At 44.7% G+C, this 14,820-nt stretch overlaps 3 protein-coding genes across 3 annotated transcripts in view; 1 reads left to right on the top strand and 2 right to left on the bottom strand.

Annotated features, from left to right (window-relative positions):
- Positions 1-14,820, bottom strand: part of LOC130298198 (zinc finger protein 850-like) — a 173,492-nt gene that overhangs the window by 97,556 nt on the left and 61,116 nt on the right. The gene's annotated exons all lie outside the window — the stretch shown is intronic.
- LOC130298189 (DNA damage-regulated autophagy modulator protein 1-like) lies at positions 4,665-5,589 on the top strand. Its single transcript, XM_056551106.1, has 2 exons — positions 4,665-4,821; positions 4,908-5,589. The coding sequence occupies exons 1-2, from the start codon at positions 4,697-4,699 to the stop codon at positions 5,506-5,508; spliced, it is 726 nt and encodes a 241-aa protein (XP_056407081.1). The 5' UTR covers positions 4,665-4,696; the 3' UTR covers positions 5,509-5,589.
- Positions 11,539-12,659, bottom strand: LOC130298191 (DNA damage-regulated autophagy modulator protein 1-like). Its single transcript, XM_056551108.1, has 2 exons — positions 12,396-12,659; positions 11,539-12,309 (listed from the first exon to the last, which is right to left on the bottom strand). The coding sequence occupies exons 1-2, from the start codon at positions 12,518-12,520 to the stop codon at positions 11,709-11,711; spliced, it is 726 nt and encodes a 241-aa protein (XP_056407083.1). The 5' UTR covers positions 12,521-12,659; the 3' UTR covers positions 11,539-11,708.

Here is a 14,820-nt window from a genome sequence, read left to right as displayed (position 1 = left end):
TCCAAACATTCTCAGGCATGCTGGAAGTAGTAGTTCGGCGACATCTTTAGAGCCAGATGTTGCTGAACTACATCTCCCAGCATACTTGGAGTTGTAGTTTTGCAACATCTGGAGGACTACAGTTTGCAGACTACTTATACAGTGGTTCCCAATCTGTGCCCTTCCAGATGTTGCAAAACTACAACTCCCAGTATGCCAAAACTGTCCAGGCATGCTGGGAGTTGTAATTCTGCAACATCTGAAGGGCCAGATGTTACAGAACTACAACTCCCAGCATGACTGGACAGTAAGGGCATGCTGAGGATGTGTAGTTTTGCAACATCTGGAAGGGCACAGTGGTCCCAAAACTGCGGACCTACAGATGTTGCAAAACTCCAAGGACTGTCTGGGCATGCTGGGAGTTGTAGTATACAGGGCTTTATGGCGACGTGCATTGCTGTAAAGGGCCCGACCACGGCTGAAGATCCACTCACCTGTCGCCGCCGCCGTCTTCATCGCCGGGATCCGGGTCTTCAGGGACGAGGTAAGTAACGGGGCCGGGCCCCAGCACTCCCCCGTCGCGTCCTCCGGTCTTCCTCCTGTCCTCTCCGGACTTCCAGGGGCCGGGCAGGGCGGGAGGAAGTAACCGCCCCCCACCCACCCCGTGCGATTGGTCGGTTAGCTAACCGAAGAATCGCAGGGGATAGGAGGAGGTGGCACCTCGCTCCTATACTTTAGCATGGTCCTGGCCTTCTGTGACAGCCGGGATCATGCAAAATTACCGGGCGGTCGGGTCCCAGAGACTCGATCAGCCCGGTATCGCCGCAGATCACAGGGGCGATTTCCCTAGCGATTTGCGGCGATCACCGACATGGGGGGCCTACATGGCCCCCCTCGGCGTTTGCCCTGGATCCCTGCTGAAGGATTTCAGCAGGGATCCGCTTGCGATCTCCACCGGGTGAGCGGCGGAGACCAGGAAAAGACCATGACGTATGCATACGTCATGGGTCCTTAAGGGGTTAAGAATATTACTTGGCATTAATATTAATAATATATTACCTTTCTGTCATTGACATTGTGTCCCAGTCACTGCCACACATTAGACTTGTGCACTACAAAATTTTTTGTTTTGTTTCGTTTTGTTTTTTCGTTTTGGAAAAAACTTTTCGCTTCGGCAATATTTTCGGTTTTGATTCTTCGGATACATTCAGTATTCAGTATTCGGGTGTTCGGGGCTGATTTTTTTTTCGGATACATTCGGTATTCGGGTGTTTGGGGTTGATTTTTTTCGGATACATTCGGTATTCGGGTACATTCGGGTACATTCGGTAAATCTTTTTATTCTTTTTTTGGACTTTAGCGATCCTAAAAAATTATGGAGATGCCTTTTTTATTAAAATTTCGTAGGGTACCATAAAAAAATCATAACAAAAAAGATACAGTAGTGATGGAAAAAATTGTATCTAACGAAATGTATCTTTTTTATTATGAAATGTTTATTAATTTTTAAACAGGGATCAATTTATGTGAGCGGGTAAAGCACTAAAAATGTAGCCGACAATAATGAAAATGTAGTGTGTGCGTGTTTTTCACTTTTTTTAAAAAACATTTTTTAGGTAGTACTACTACTCCCAGCATGGAACACACTCTTCCATGTTGGGAGTAGTAGTTACCTGTACTAATTGACAGATCGCTGGGGTCCCTTGCGATCTTATTGTATAGATGGGGCGGCAGCTCTTCTATGGTCCCCTGCACTCACGTATATATACACATATTCATATTTCCCGCAGAGCTGTGATATGTCTCGCTACGATATGTCTATTAATGCAGGTACTACAGCTCCCAGCATGGAGCAGAGTGTGCTCCATGTTGGGACTATTAGTACCTGCAGTAAGGGACAGATCCCAGCGGATGTCACTCCTCCTGACACCTTCTGCAATGTGCTGATGTGAATGTCGGGATCAGCTGTTCTCATGGCTACAGAGCCGGGAGAACAGCTGACGCTGAGCCGTAGGTATACATGGTATATCTACTGCCCAGCAATAACTTACAGTGAGCCTGCAATGTGTATACAGTATACACATTGCTGGCTCACTTAACCCCTTGCTAAGCTGTGCGCTATGTGCAAGCCCAGCAAGGGAAGAGTGAACTTACACTGCTGGACAGTGTAGGTTAACCCTTTGGGCGGTATACACTATATACATCTATCTATAGATAGCTGTATATAGTGTATACAGAAGACGAAGTCCGCTTACTTCTCTCGAGTACCGGGCAGGTCCGTGTAGCTCCGCCCCTAGTGATGATGTCATTAGGGGGCGGGGCTACAGAAGGGAACAAGGCTAGTTAATCTGAAGCTCTGTTCACATTGTCCGTTTTGTGTAATGTGAACAGACCTTTCTGGCAGTTTCTACCCAGACAGGGAGACTCCAGCTGTTGCTAAACTACAACTCCCAGCATGCCCAGACAGCCAGAGGCTGTCTGGGCATGCTAGGAGTTGTAGTTTTGCACCAATTGGTGGCTCCCTGTTTGGGTAGACATTGTATCATGGGTGCTCTCCCCAGCGGACAGCGGCAAAAATGTCATAACCATTTTTTTGTGTTTTTTTTCTTCTCGTTTCAGATCCGTGTATGCAGAGGATTACTGCGTATTCGATGGATTACGGTGGATTATTATTTTTTTCTTTTAATAAAATGGTTAATGAGGGCTGTGGGGGAGTGTTTTTTTAAATAAAATAATTTTTCCAATGTGTTGTGTTTTTTTTAATGAATTTTCAGGGTTAGTAGTGGAAGCTGGTCTTATTGACTGAATCCATTACTAAGCCAGGGCTTAGCGCTAGCCCCAAAAACAGCTAGTGCTAACCCCCAATTATTACCCCGGTACCCACCGCCACAGGGGTGCCGGGAAGAGCCGGTACCAACAGGCCCGGAGCGTCAAAAATGGTGCTCCTGGGCCTAGGCGGTAACAGGCTGGCGTTATTTAGGCTGGGGAGGGCCAGTAACAATGGTCCCCGCCCACTCTGGTAACGTCAGGCTGTTGCTGTTTGGATGGTATTGTGCTGAGAATGAAAATACGGGGAACCCTATACGTTTTTTTTTTAAATAGTTGTAGTTCTGTAACATCTGTTTCTTCAGATTTAGCAATTTTCATGAAATTTTTGAAAATTGCTTCTCTACTTTGAAGCCCTCTAATTTAAAAAAAAAGCAAAAATATGTCCATTTTATGATGCCAACATAAAGTGAACATATTGTACTTGTGAAGAAAAATAAAATTTATTGTGAATATCAATTTTCCTTACAAGTAGAGAGCTTCAAAGTTAGAAGAATGCAAAATTTTCAAAATTTTCATTAAATTTGGGGATTTTTCACCAAAAAAGGATGCAAGTAACGCCGAAAATTTACCACCAAAATAAAATAGAATATGTCACGAAAAAACAATCTCAGAATCAGAATATTCGGTAAAAGTGTTTTCGCGTTATTAATTCGTAAAGTGACGGTGGTCAGAATTGCGAAAAAGGGCCCAGTCCTTAAGGTGAAAAAGGGTTGCGTCCTTAAGGGGTTAAGAAACACCTTATTTTCTGTCCGCCAATACAAAATTCTCTAATAGTGCCCCTCCCGAGACTAGACTCTGGATCCGCCCCTGGTTGTGGTTAAACTTTACTTTCCTGGAAAAGTTTCTGAGTTGCCCATAGCAACCAATCAGATTGCTTCCTTCATTTTTCAGAGGCCTTTTCAAAAATGAAAGAAGCAATCTGATTGGTTGCTATGGGCAACTGCATAACTTCCTCTACACTGGTTTTGATGAATCTCCCCCATAGAGAGAGATTTATCAAAACCCAAAACCTGTCCAGAGGAAAAGTATCTGAGTTGCCCATAGCAACCAATCAGATTGCTTCTTTAATTTTTCATAGGCTTTTTCAAGAATAAAAGAAGCAATCTGATTGGTTGCTATGGGCATCTCAGCAGCTTTTCCACTGGTCAGGTTTTGATAAATCTCTCTCTATGGGGGAGATTCATCAAAACCAGTGTAGAGGAAGAGTTATGCAGTTGCCCATAGCAACCAATCAGATTGCTTCTTTCATTTTTTAAAAGACCTCTGAAAAATGAAGGAAGCCATCTGATTGGTTGCTTTGGGCAACTCAGAAACTTTTCCAGAAATGGAGGATGCTAACTTTTTGTATCTTATATGGAATTATTTCTATATTCATACATTTTGGAATCATCGATCTTATTGAAAAAAGGTATAACATTAAGATCGAACGAGACCCTTAGAGGCTTATCCTTGGAGATGTCGGGGAGTCTATATATAAGAAAAGTTTAATTAGGCTATTTCCTTATGCAAAGGTGCTGTCCGGGCATGCTGGGAGTTGTGGGTTTGCAGCGGTTGGGGGTTCACAGCTTAGAGACCACTGCTATAGAGGGTGCAAATGTATCCGAGCCCTGGAACTCAAATAATGTGAAATATGAGATGATCAAAATGGAGCCCCTGCGCTAATTACTTGGGTTCTGGGGTCTGTAAGGTCCATAGTAGAAACATCAGGTTCTGTCCATAGCAGATACTAAATCATGGCAGCTCTAAGAAAGAAGCAGTCATCGTGACATCAGACATGTGATGTCATAGACAGCTGGAGTCCTGACATTCCACTGACAGCCGCCCGAGCCTTCATTCTGTAGATTGTTACAGTGCGATTAGCAACTTCTATTTCTTCTTCTTGACTGAGATGGAGCTAAAAGGTTTGGGGTTCGTCCCCCTTCTGTTGGCGTTTTGGTGTGTGGCCTGGCTTGCCACCAGCTACATCGTGACGGTCGTCCTCGGCCATGCCGCCTCGCCACTGATGCACATCAGGTAAGATAAACAAGCACAAGATTCTTATTTCATGGGTTGGGAGTGAGGAAATATCCACAATAACATTGGTTTCTTTTCCTTCACAGTGACGTGGGAAATTTCTTTCCCGAAAACATATTATTGAGAATTGGTTTCATAGGGACATCCATTGGCACTTTGGTACTAACCTTTCTTATTTATAAGTATATGGTTATGCATACTGAAGAGTTCAGGGGTCATCAGGTCCTGATCCAGAGGATCCTGCTGGCCATTGTGTGGGCCTCCTGTTTTGGTACAGCTGTCATGCATGTATTGTCCCCCGAAGAATATCCCAGGATACACTTTGTCAGCACGATAATTTCCATTACATGTGAAGCCTTATACTACCTTGGGCAGTCCATCCAGATGTATAAATTACCAGGAGCAAACAAAGTCATCCACCATAGTAGATGCACCTGCTGTGGCCTGACTTTTACCTGCGCAATTTTCTACTTTGGATATAAAACATTACAGGAATTATTCTATGATGATGAAGACTGGGACGAGATCCGTGAAATCACCATCATAATCATCGAGTGGGTGATGCTTCTACTGATCCTGATAAACATCGTGACCTATTATTCCACCATGCAGAGGTTAATGTTAACCGTCTCCAGGAACAGCTGCAAACTCTCTCTTAGAGTAAGAATTGATGACTTCGGGGTGTAGACCACCACGTGGGCCATCAAGTGGACTTCTGGGAGAGATACTGCACAGGACACGGGAAAACCATAAAAAAAATAATATGAGCTGGTGATATTACCTATACAAAAAAATAAAAAACATAAAAAAAAAATATTGGTGTGTGATGTGTAATACCTACCGTATATACTCGAGTATAAGCCGAGTTTTTCAGCACCATTTTTCGTGCTGAAAACGCCCCCCTCGGCTTATACTCGAGTGATCTCTCCGCCTGTCAATCCCTTTTCAGTGGTCTTCAACCTGCAGACCGCCAGATGTTGTAAAACTACAACACCCAGCATGCCCAGACAGCCATCAGCTGTCTGGGCATGCTGGGTGTTGTAGTTTTGAAACCTCTGGAGGTCCGCAGGTTGAAGACCACTTCGGCCTTCGTCATCATCCAGACCCCCCCCCCTCTTTTGTTTTGTACTCACCCCCCCACACACAGCGGGAAGTTAGGGTGAGCTGGTCCGGGCCATCTATGTTGCAGGGACCGTCCGGTGGGGAGGGATACTCGTTCCGGGCTGTCCATTTTCACCGGAGGGCCCTCTTCATGCACAACGTCCCTGTGCGTCGTCGTCAAGGCAACATCACTAGGACCAGCTCACCCTAACTTCCTGCCAAGGGGAGGTGAGTACAAAACAAAAAGGCCACAGTGGTCTTCAACCTGCGGACCTCCAGAGGTTTCAAAACTACAACTCCCAGCATGCCCGGACAGCCGATAGCTGTCTGGGCATGCTGGGAGTTGTGGTTCTGCAACATCTGGAGGTCCGCAGGTTGAAGACCACTGATGAAGGGATTGACAGGCGGTGATGATGAAAGGGAGGGGGATGATGATTAAGGGGGGGATGATGATGAAGGCCGCAGTGGTATTCAACCTGCGGACCTCCAGAGGTTTCAAAACTACAACTCCCAGCATGCCCAGACAGCCGATGGCTGTCCGGGCATGCTGGGGGTTGTAGTTTTGCAACATCTAGAGGTCCGCAGGTTGAAAACCACTGATGAAGGGATTGACAGGCGATGATGATGAAGGGGGGGGGGGTGGATAATGACGGGGGTCTGGATGATTACATGGGGGGATGTAGTATTTCCCACCCTAGGCTTACAGTCGAGTCAATAACTTTTCCTGGGTTTTTGGGGTGAAATTAGGGGCCTCGGCTTATATTCGGGTCGGGTTAGAAAACCAGAATCAAATTCATCAGATTCTTTTCATTTGACCGAATGGAATGTTCTTCTTCCATTGTTTCCGATGGCAACTGTTAAAGTCGAGGTAGCTGTTTGCATCCACCTTCTCAAAATAGGTGGCAGTATGCAAACAGCCATCCGAAATATAGATATTTAAATCCAGGAACTCAAATTTTTGGGGGGACTGATGCAGCTCTGCCTTTGGCAATCTCTGGCTCTGCCATAGCACTTTTTTTGAAGGGGCGTGTCGGCTGCCGCTTCGTCTGGTGGTCAACACGCGCTATCTGGCCAGAGAGCCAGGGCCCCGTACAGGAGATCGCGGGGGCCCCCAGCGGTCGGACCCCTCGCAATCTGAAACTTATCCCCTACCCTTGGGATAGGGGATGTTTTTCAGCACTGGACTACTCCTTTAACCCCTTCATGATCCAGCCCATTTTCACCTTCAGGACCTGGGCATTTTTTGAAAATCTGACAACTGTCACTTTAAACATTAATAACTCTGGAATGCTTTTACTTATCATTCTGATTCCGAGATTGTTTTTTCGTGACATATTCTACTTTATGTTATTGGTAAAATTTCACTGATATTTTCATCCTTTCTTGGTAAAAAATCTAAAAATTTCATGAAAATTTTGGAAATTTAGCATTTTTCTAACTTTTAAAGTCTCTGCTTGAAAGGAAAATGGATATTCCAAATAAATTACATATTGATTCACATATTCAATATGTCTACTTTGTGTCTGCATAAAAAAATTGACAAGTTTTTACTTTTGGAAAACATCAGAGGGCTTCAAAGTTCCGCAGCAATTTTCCAATTTTTCTCAAGATTTTCAAAATCGTAATTTTTCAGGGCCCAGTTCAGGTTGGAAGTGGATTTTAAGGGTCTTCATATTAGAAATACCCCATAAATGACCCCATTATAAAAACTGCACCCCCCAAAGTATTCAAAATGACATTCAGTAAGTGTTTTAACCCTTTAGGTGTTTCACAGGAATAGCAGCAAAGTGAAGGAGAAAATTCTAAATCTTCATTTTTTACACATTTTCTTGTAGACCCAATTTTTGAATTTTTACAAGGGGTAAAAGGAGAGAAATCACCCTAAAATTTGTAACCCAATTTCTCTCGAGTAAGGAAATACCTCATATGCGTATGTAAAGTGTTCGGCGGGCGCAGTAGAGGGCTCAGAAGGGAAGGAGCGACAATGGGATTTTGGAGAGTGAGTTTTTCTGAAAGGGTTTTTGGGGGGCATGTCCCATTTAGGAAGCCCCTATGGTGCCAGAACAGGGGACCCCCCCACATGTGACCCCATTTTGGAAACAATACTCCTCATAGAATTTAATAAGGGGCGCAGTGAGCATTTACACCCCATTGGAGTTTGACAGATATTTGAAACAGTGGACTGTGCAAATCAAAAATTTTATTTTTCATTTTCACAGACCACTGTTCCAAAAATCTGTCAGACACCAGTGGGGTGTAAATGCTCACTGTACCCCTTATTACATTCCGTGAAGGGTGTAGTTTCCAAAATGGGGTCACATATGGATATTTATTGTTTTGCGTTTGTCAGAACTGCTGTAACAATCAGCCACCCCTGTGCGAATCGCCTCAAATGTACATGGCGCACTCTCCCTTCTGGGCCTTGCTGTGCGCCCCCAGAGCACTTTGCGCCCACATATGGGGTATCTCCGTACTCAGGAGAAATTGCATTACAAATTTAGAGGGTCTTTTTTCCCTTTTACCTCTTGTGAAAATGAAAAGTATAGGGCAACACCAGCATGTCAGTGTAAATAATTTATTTTTTTACTCTAACATGCTGGTGTAGACCCCAATTTCACCTTTTCATAAGGGGTTAAAGAAGAAAAAGCCCCCCAAAATTTGTAAGGCAATTTCTCCCGAGTACGGCGATACCCCATATGTGTCCCAAAACTGTTGCCCTGAAATACGACAGGGCTCCAAAGTGAGAGAGCGCCATGCGCATTTGAGGCCTGAATTAGGGATTTGCATAGGGGTGGACATAGGGGTATTCTATGCCAATGATTCCCAAACAGGGTGCCTCCAGCTGTTGCAAAACTCCCAGCATGCCTGGACAGTCAATGGCTGTCCGGCAATACTGGGAGTTATTATTTTGCAACAGCTGGAGGCTCCGTTTTGGAAACAGTAGCGTACCAGACGTTTTTCATTTTTTTGGGGAGGGGGGGCTGTGTAGGGGTATGTGTATATGTAGTGTTTTTTACTTTTTATTTTAGGTTAGTGTCAGTGTAGTGTAGTGTTTTTAGGGTACAGTCACATGGGCAGAGGTTCACAGCAAGTTTGCCGCTGGAAGTTTGAGCTGCAGCGCAAAATTTGCGCCATCTCAAACTTGCAGCACTCACTGTAAACCTCCGCCCATGTGAGTGTACCCTGTACATTCACATTGGGGGGAGGGGGCAAACATCCAGCTGTTGCAAACTCTGAGCATGCCCTTTGGCTGTCCGTGCATGCTGGGAGTTGTAGTTTTGCAACAGCTGGAGGAACACTGGTTTGGAAACACTAAGTTAAGTAATAAACTTTCAAGTGTTTTGCAACCAAACTTAGTGTTTCCAAACCAGTGTGCCTCCAGCTGTTGCAAAACTACAACTCCCAGCATGCATGGTCTGTCAGTGCATGCTGGGAGTTATAGTTTTGCAACAATTGCAACAGCTGGAGGCACTGAGGTAGGAAACGGACAATGTTTCCCAACTAGTGTGCCTCCAGTTGTTGCAAAACTACAACTCCCAGCATGCCCAGACTGCCCAGGCATGCTGGAAGTTGTAGTTCGGCAATATCTGAAGGATCAGATGTTGCCGAACTACAACTTCCAGTATGCTTGGGCAGTCTGGGCATGCTGGGAGTTGTATTTTTGCAACATCTGGAGGTTCACAGTTTGGAGACCACTGTATAATGGTCTCCAATCTGTGCTCTTCCAGATGTTAGAGAACTACAACTCCCAGCATGCCTGGACAGACTGAGCATGCTGAGATTTGTAGTTTTGCAACATCTGGAAGAGCACAGATTGGAGACCATTATACAGTGGTCTCCAAACTGAGGACCTCCAGATGTTGCAAAACTACAACTCCCAGCATGCCCAGAAAGCCAAAGGCTGTCTGGGCATGCTGGGAGTTGCAGTTTTGAAACTCCCAGTTTTGAAACTCACCTCCGGGACGCAGCGCCGCCGGGACCGCATGGAGGACGCCGCTCGCGCCGGGACCGCTCGGGACACTGCTCGGACGGGTAAGTGACGCCGGGGGACAGGTCAGGGACACTTAGCAGAGGGACACTTAGCACCGCGCTGCTAAGTATTCTGATAGCGAAACGCTGCTATCAGCTAGTCAGATTTGACCAACTGATAGCAGCGATCGCTGGGGGGGGGTGGGGGATGAAACCCCCCGTGGTCGCATGGTAAGATGGCTGGCTATCAGTGATAGCCACCATCTTTCCGGGCGCTGCGGGATGCCGCGAGTAGCGGCAAAAATGTTCATGACGTACCTGTATGTCATGGGTCGGGAACACCTTGCCACCCATGACGTACAGGTATGTCATAGGTCGGGAAGGGGTTAATTGCCTCCAAAATGAAGTTCCTCTGATGTATTTTTTTCGGTCTTTATGTACCTTAGGTAGAAAATAAAAATAAGGTACATTTAGGTTGGGGTTAAATATATATCATGTTTTTCCCTCTTAACTCCTTGGGGACGGAGCCCATTATAACCCTAAGAACGGGAGCAATTTTTGCAATTCTGATCACTGTCACTTTAAGTATTAATAACTCTGGGATGTTTTTAATAAAAAAAAATAAAAAAATAAAAATAAGTTATTGACTCGACTATAAGCCTAGGGTGGGAAATACCTCATCCCCCCATGTAATCATCCAGACCCCCGTCATCATCCCCCCCCCCCTTCATCATCATCGCCTGTCAATCCCTTCATCAGTGGTTTTCAACCTGCGGACCTCTAGATGTTGCAAAACTACAACCCCCAGCATGCCCGGACAGCCATCGGCTGTCTGGGCATGCTGGGAGTTGTAGTTTTGAAACCTCTGGAGGTCCGCAGGTTGAATACCACTGCGGCCTTCATCATCATCCCCCCCTTAATCATCATCCCCCTCCCCTTCATCATCACCGCCTGTCAATCCCTTCATCAGTGGTCTTCAACCTGCGGACCTCCAGATGTTGTAGAACCACAACTCCCAGCATGCCCAGACAGCTATCGGCTGTCCGGGCATGCTGGGAGTTGTAGTTTTAAAACCTCTGGAGGTCCGCAGGTTGAAGACCACTGTGGCCTTTTTGTTTTGTACTCACCTCCCCTCGGCAGGAAGTTAGGGTGAGCTGGTTCTAGTGATGTTGCCTTGATGACGACGCACAGGGACGTTGTGCATGAAGAGGGCCCTCCGGTGAAAATGGACAGCCCGGAACGAGTATCCCTCCCCACCGGATGGTCCCTGCAGCATAGATGGCCCGGACCAGCTCACCCAAACTGGGGGGGTGAGTACAAAACAAAAGAGGGGGGGGGGGGGCCTGGATGATGACGAAGGCCGAAGTGGTCTTCAACCTGCGGACCTCCAGATGTTTCAAAACTACAACACCCAGCATGCCCAGACAGCCGATGGCTGTCTGGGCATGCTGGGAGTTGTAGTTTTACAACATCTGGAGGTCCGCAGGTTGAAGACCACTGAAAAGGGATTGACAGGCGGAGAGATCACTGGAGTATAAGCCGAGGGGGGCGTTTTCAGCAAGAAAAACTCGGCTTATACTCGAGTAAATACAGTAGGTATTACACATCACACACTAATATTTTTTTTAAATTTTTTTTATTTTTTTGTATAGGTAATATCACCAGCTCATATTATTTTTTTTGTATAGGTAATATCACCAGCTCATATTATTTTTTTGTATAGGTAATATCACCAGCTCATATTATTTTTTTTATGGTTTTTCCGTGTCCTGTGCAGTATCTCTCCCAGAAGTCCACTTGATGGCCCCCGTGGTGGTCTACACCCCGAAGTCATCAATTCTTACTCTAAGAGAGAGTTTGCAGCTGTTCCTGGAGACGGTTAACATTAACCTCTGCATGGTGGAATAATAGGTCACGGTGTTTATCAGGATCAGTAGAAGCATCACCCACTCGATGATTATGGTGGTGATTTCACGGATCTCGTCCCAGTCTTCATCATCATAGAATAATTCCTGTAATGTTTTATATCCAAAGTAGAAAATTGCGCAGGTAAAAGCCAGGCCACAGCAGGTGCATCTACTATGGTGGATGACTTTGTTTGCTCCTGGTAATTTATACATCTGGATGGACTGCCCAAGGTAGTATAAGGCTTCACATGTAATGGAAATTATCGTGCTGACAAAGTGTATCCTGGGATATTCTTCGGGGGACAATACATGCATGACAGCTGTACCGAAACAGGAGGCCCACACAATGGCCAGAAGGATCCTCTGGATCAGGACCTGATGACCCCTGAACTCTTCAGTATACATAACCATATACTTATAAATAAGAAAGGTTAGTACCAAAGTGCCAATGGATGTCCCTATGAAACCAATTCTCAATAATATGCTTTCGGGAAAGAAATTTCCCACGTCACTGTGAAGGAAAAGAAACCAATGTTATTGTGGATATTTCCTCACTCCCAACCCATGAAATAAGAATCTTGTGCTTGTTTATCTTACCTGATGTGCATCAGTGGCGAGGCGGCATGGCCGAGGACGACCGTCACGATGTAGCTGGTGGCAAGCCAGGCCGCACACCAAAACGCCAACAGAAGGGGGACGAACCCCAAACCTTTTAGCTCCATCTCAGTCAAGAAGAAGAAATAGAAGTTGCTAATCGCACTGTAACAATCTACAGAATGAAGGCTCGGGCGGCTGTCAGTGGAATGTCAGGACTCCAGCTGTCTATGACATCACATGTCTGATGTCACGATGACTGCTTGTTTCTTAGAGCTGCCATGATTTAGTATCTGCTATGGAAAGAACCTGATGTTTCTACTATGGACCTTACAGACCCCAGAACCCAAGTAATTAGTGCAGGGGCTCCATTTTGATCATCTCATATTTCACATTATTTGAGTTCCAGGGCTCGGATACATTTGCACCCTCTATAGCAGTGGTCTCTAAGCTGTGAACCCCCAACCGCTGCAAAACCACAACTCCCAGCATGCCCTGACAGTAACTTTGCATAAGGAAATAGTCTAATTAAACTTTTCTTATATATAGACTCCCCGACATCTCCAAGGATAAGCATCTAAGGGTCTCGTTCGATCTTAATGTTATACCTTTTTTCAATAAGATCGATGATTCCAAAATGTATGAATATAGGAATAATTCCATATAAGATACAAAAAGTTAGCATCCTCCATTTCTGGAAAAGTTTCTGAGTTGCCCAAAGCAACCAATCAGATGGCTTCCTTCATTTTTCAGAGGTCTTTTAAAAAATGAAAGAAGCAATCTGATTGGTTGCTATGGGCAACTGCATAACTCTCCTCTACACTGGTTTTGATGAATCTCCCCCAGAGAGAGAGATTTATCAAAACCTGACCAGTGGAAAAGCTGCTGAGATGCCCATAGCAACCAATCAGATTGCTTCTTTTATTCTTGAAAAAGCCTATGAAAAATTAAAGAAGCGATCTGATTGGTTGCTATGGGCAACTCAGAAACTTTTCCTCTGGACAGGTTTTAGGTTTTGATAAATCTTCCTCTCTGGGGGAGATTCAGCAAAACCAGTGCAGAGGAAGAGTTGTGCTGTTGCCCATAGCAACCAATCAGATTGCTTCTTTCATTTTTGAAAAGGCCTCTGAAAAATGAAGGAAGCAATCTGATTGGTTGCTATGGGCAACTCAGAAACTTTTCCATGAAAGTAAAGTTTAACCACAACCAGGGGCGGATCCAGAGTCTAGTCTCGGGAGGGGCACTATTAGAGAATTTTGTATTGGCGCACAGAAAATAAGGTGTTTCTTAACCCCTTAAGGACGCAACCCTTTTTCACCTTAAGGACTGGGCCCTTTTTCGCAATTCTGACCACCGTCACTTTACGAATTAATAACGCGAAAAAACTTTTACCGAATATTCTGATTCTGAGATTGTTTTTTCGTGACATATTCTTTTTTATTTTGGTGGTAAATTTTCGGCGTTACTTGCATCCTTTTTTGGTGAAAAATCCCCAAATTTAATGAAAATTTTGAAAATTTTGCATTCTTCTAAATTTGAAGCTCTCTACTTGTAAGGAAAATTGATATTCACAATAAATTTTATTTTTCTTCACAAGTACAATATGTTCACTTTATGTTGGCATCATAAAATGGACATATTTTTGCTTTTTTTTAAATTAGAGGGCTTCAAAGTAGAGAAGCAATTTTCAAAAGGGACAGATGTTACAGAACTACAACTATTTAAATAAAAACAAAAATAAAAATGTATAGTGTTCCCCGTATTTTCATTCTCAGCACAATACCATCCAAACAGCAACAGCCTGACGTTACCAGGGTGGGCGGGGACCATTGTTACTGGCCCTCCCCAGCCTAAATAACGCCAGCCTGTTACCGCCTAGGCCCAGGAGCACCATTTTTGACGCTCCGGGCCTGTTGGTACCGGCGATTCTGGGAGTGATGTCACATGACCTCATTCTTATCTATGTAATTTCAGATGGATATGACTGGAGAGGTGAGGGATTCTGGGAGTGATGTCACATGACCTCATTCTTATCTATGTAATAACAGATGGATATGACCGGAGAGGTGAGGGATTCTGGGAGTAATGTCACATGACCTCATTCTTATCTATGTAATAACAGATGGATATGACCGGAGAGGTGAGGGATTCTGGGAGTGATGTCACATGACCTCATTCTTATCTATGGAATAACAGATGGATATGACTGGAGAGGTGAGGGATTCTGGGAGTGATGTCACATGACCTCATTCTTATCTATGTAATAACAGATGGATATGACTGGAGAGGTGAGGGATTCTGGGAGTAATGTCACATGACCTCATTCTTATCGATGTAATAACAGATGGATATGACTGGAGAGGTGAGGGATTCTGGGAATGTATGTAGTGATATTAATGTATCTCTCTATACACAGGATTACACAGTA

This window comes from Hyla sarda, assembly GCF_029499605.1.
Source record: "Hyla sarda isolate aHylSar1 chromosome 1 unlocalized genomic scaffold, aHylSar1.hap1 SUPER_1_unloc_4, whole genome shotgun sequence".
Lineage (NCBI taxonomy): Eukaryota > Metazoa > Chordata > Amphibia > Anura > Hylidae > Hyla > Hyla sarda.
Note: the sequence above shows the minus strand (reverse complement) of the source record. Positions and strands in the feature narration are given on the sequence as shown.

Excerpts from the sequence above, each read along its gene's own strand:
- LOC130298189 (XM_056551106.1), top strand. The coding sequence starts at position 4,697 with ATGGAGCTAAAAGGTTTGGGGTTCGTCCCCCTTCTGTTGGCGTTTTGG. Across the intron at positions 4,822-4,907 it reads TCGCCACTGATGCACATCAG|TGACGTGGGAAATTTCTTTC; the intron begins GTAAGATAAACA and ends TTTCCTTCACAG.
- LOC130298191 (XM_056551108.1), bottom strand. The coding sequence starts at position 12,520 with ATGGAGCTAAAAGGTTTGGGGTTCGTCCCCCTTCTGTTGGCGTTTTGG. Across the intron at positions 12,310-12,395 it reads TCGCCACTGATGCACATCAG|TGACGTGGGAAATTTCTTTC; the intron begins GTAAGATAAACA and ends TTTCCTTCACAG.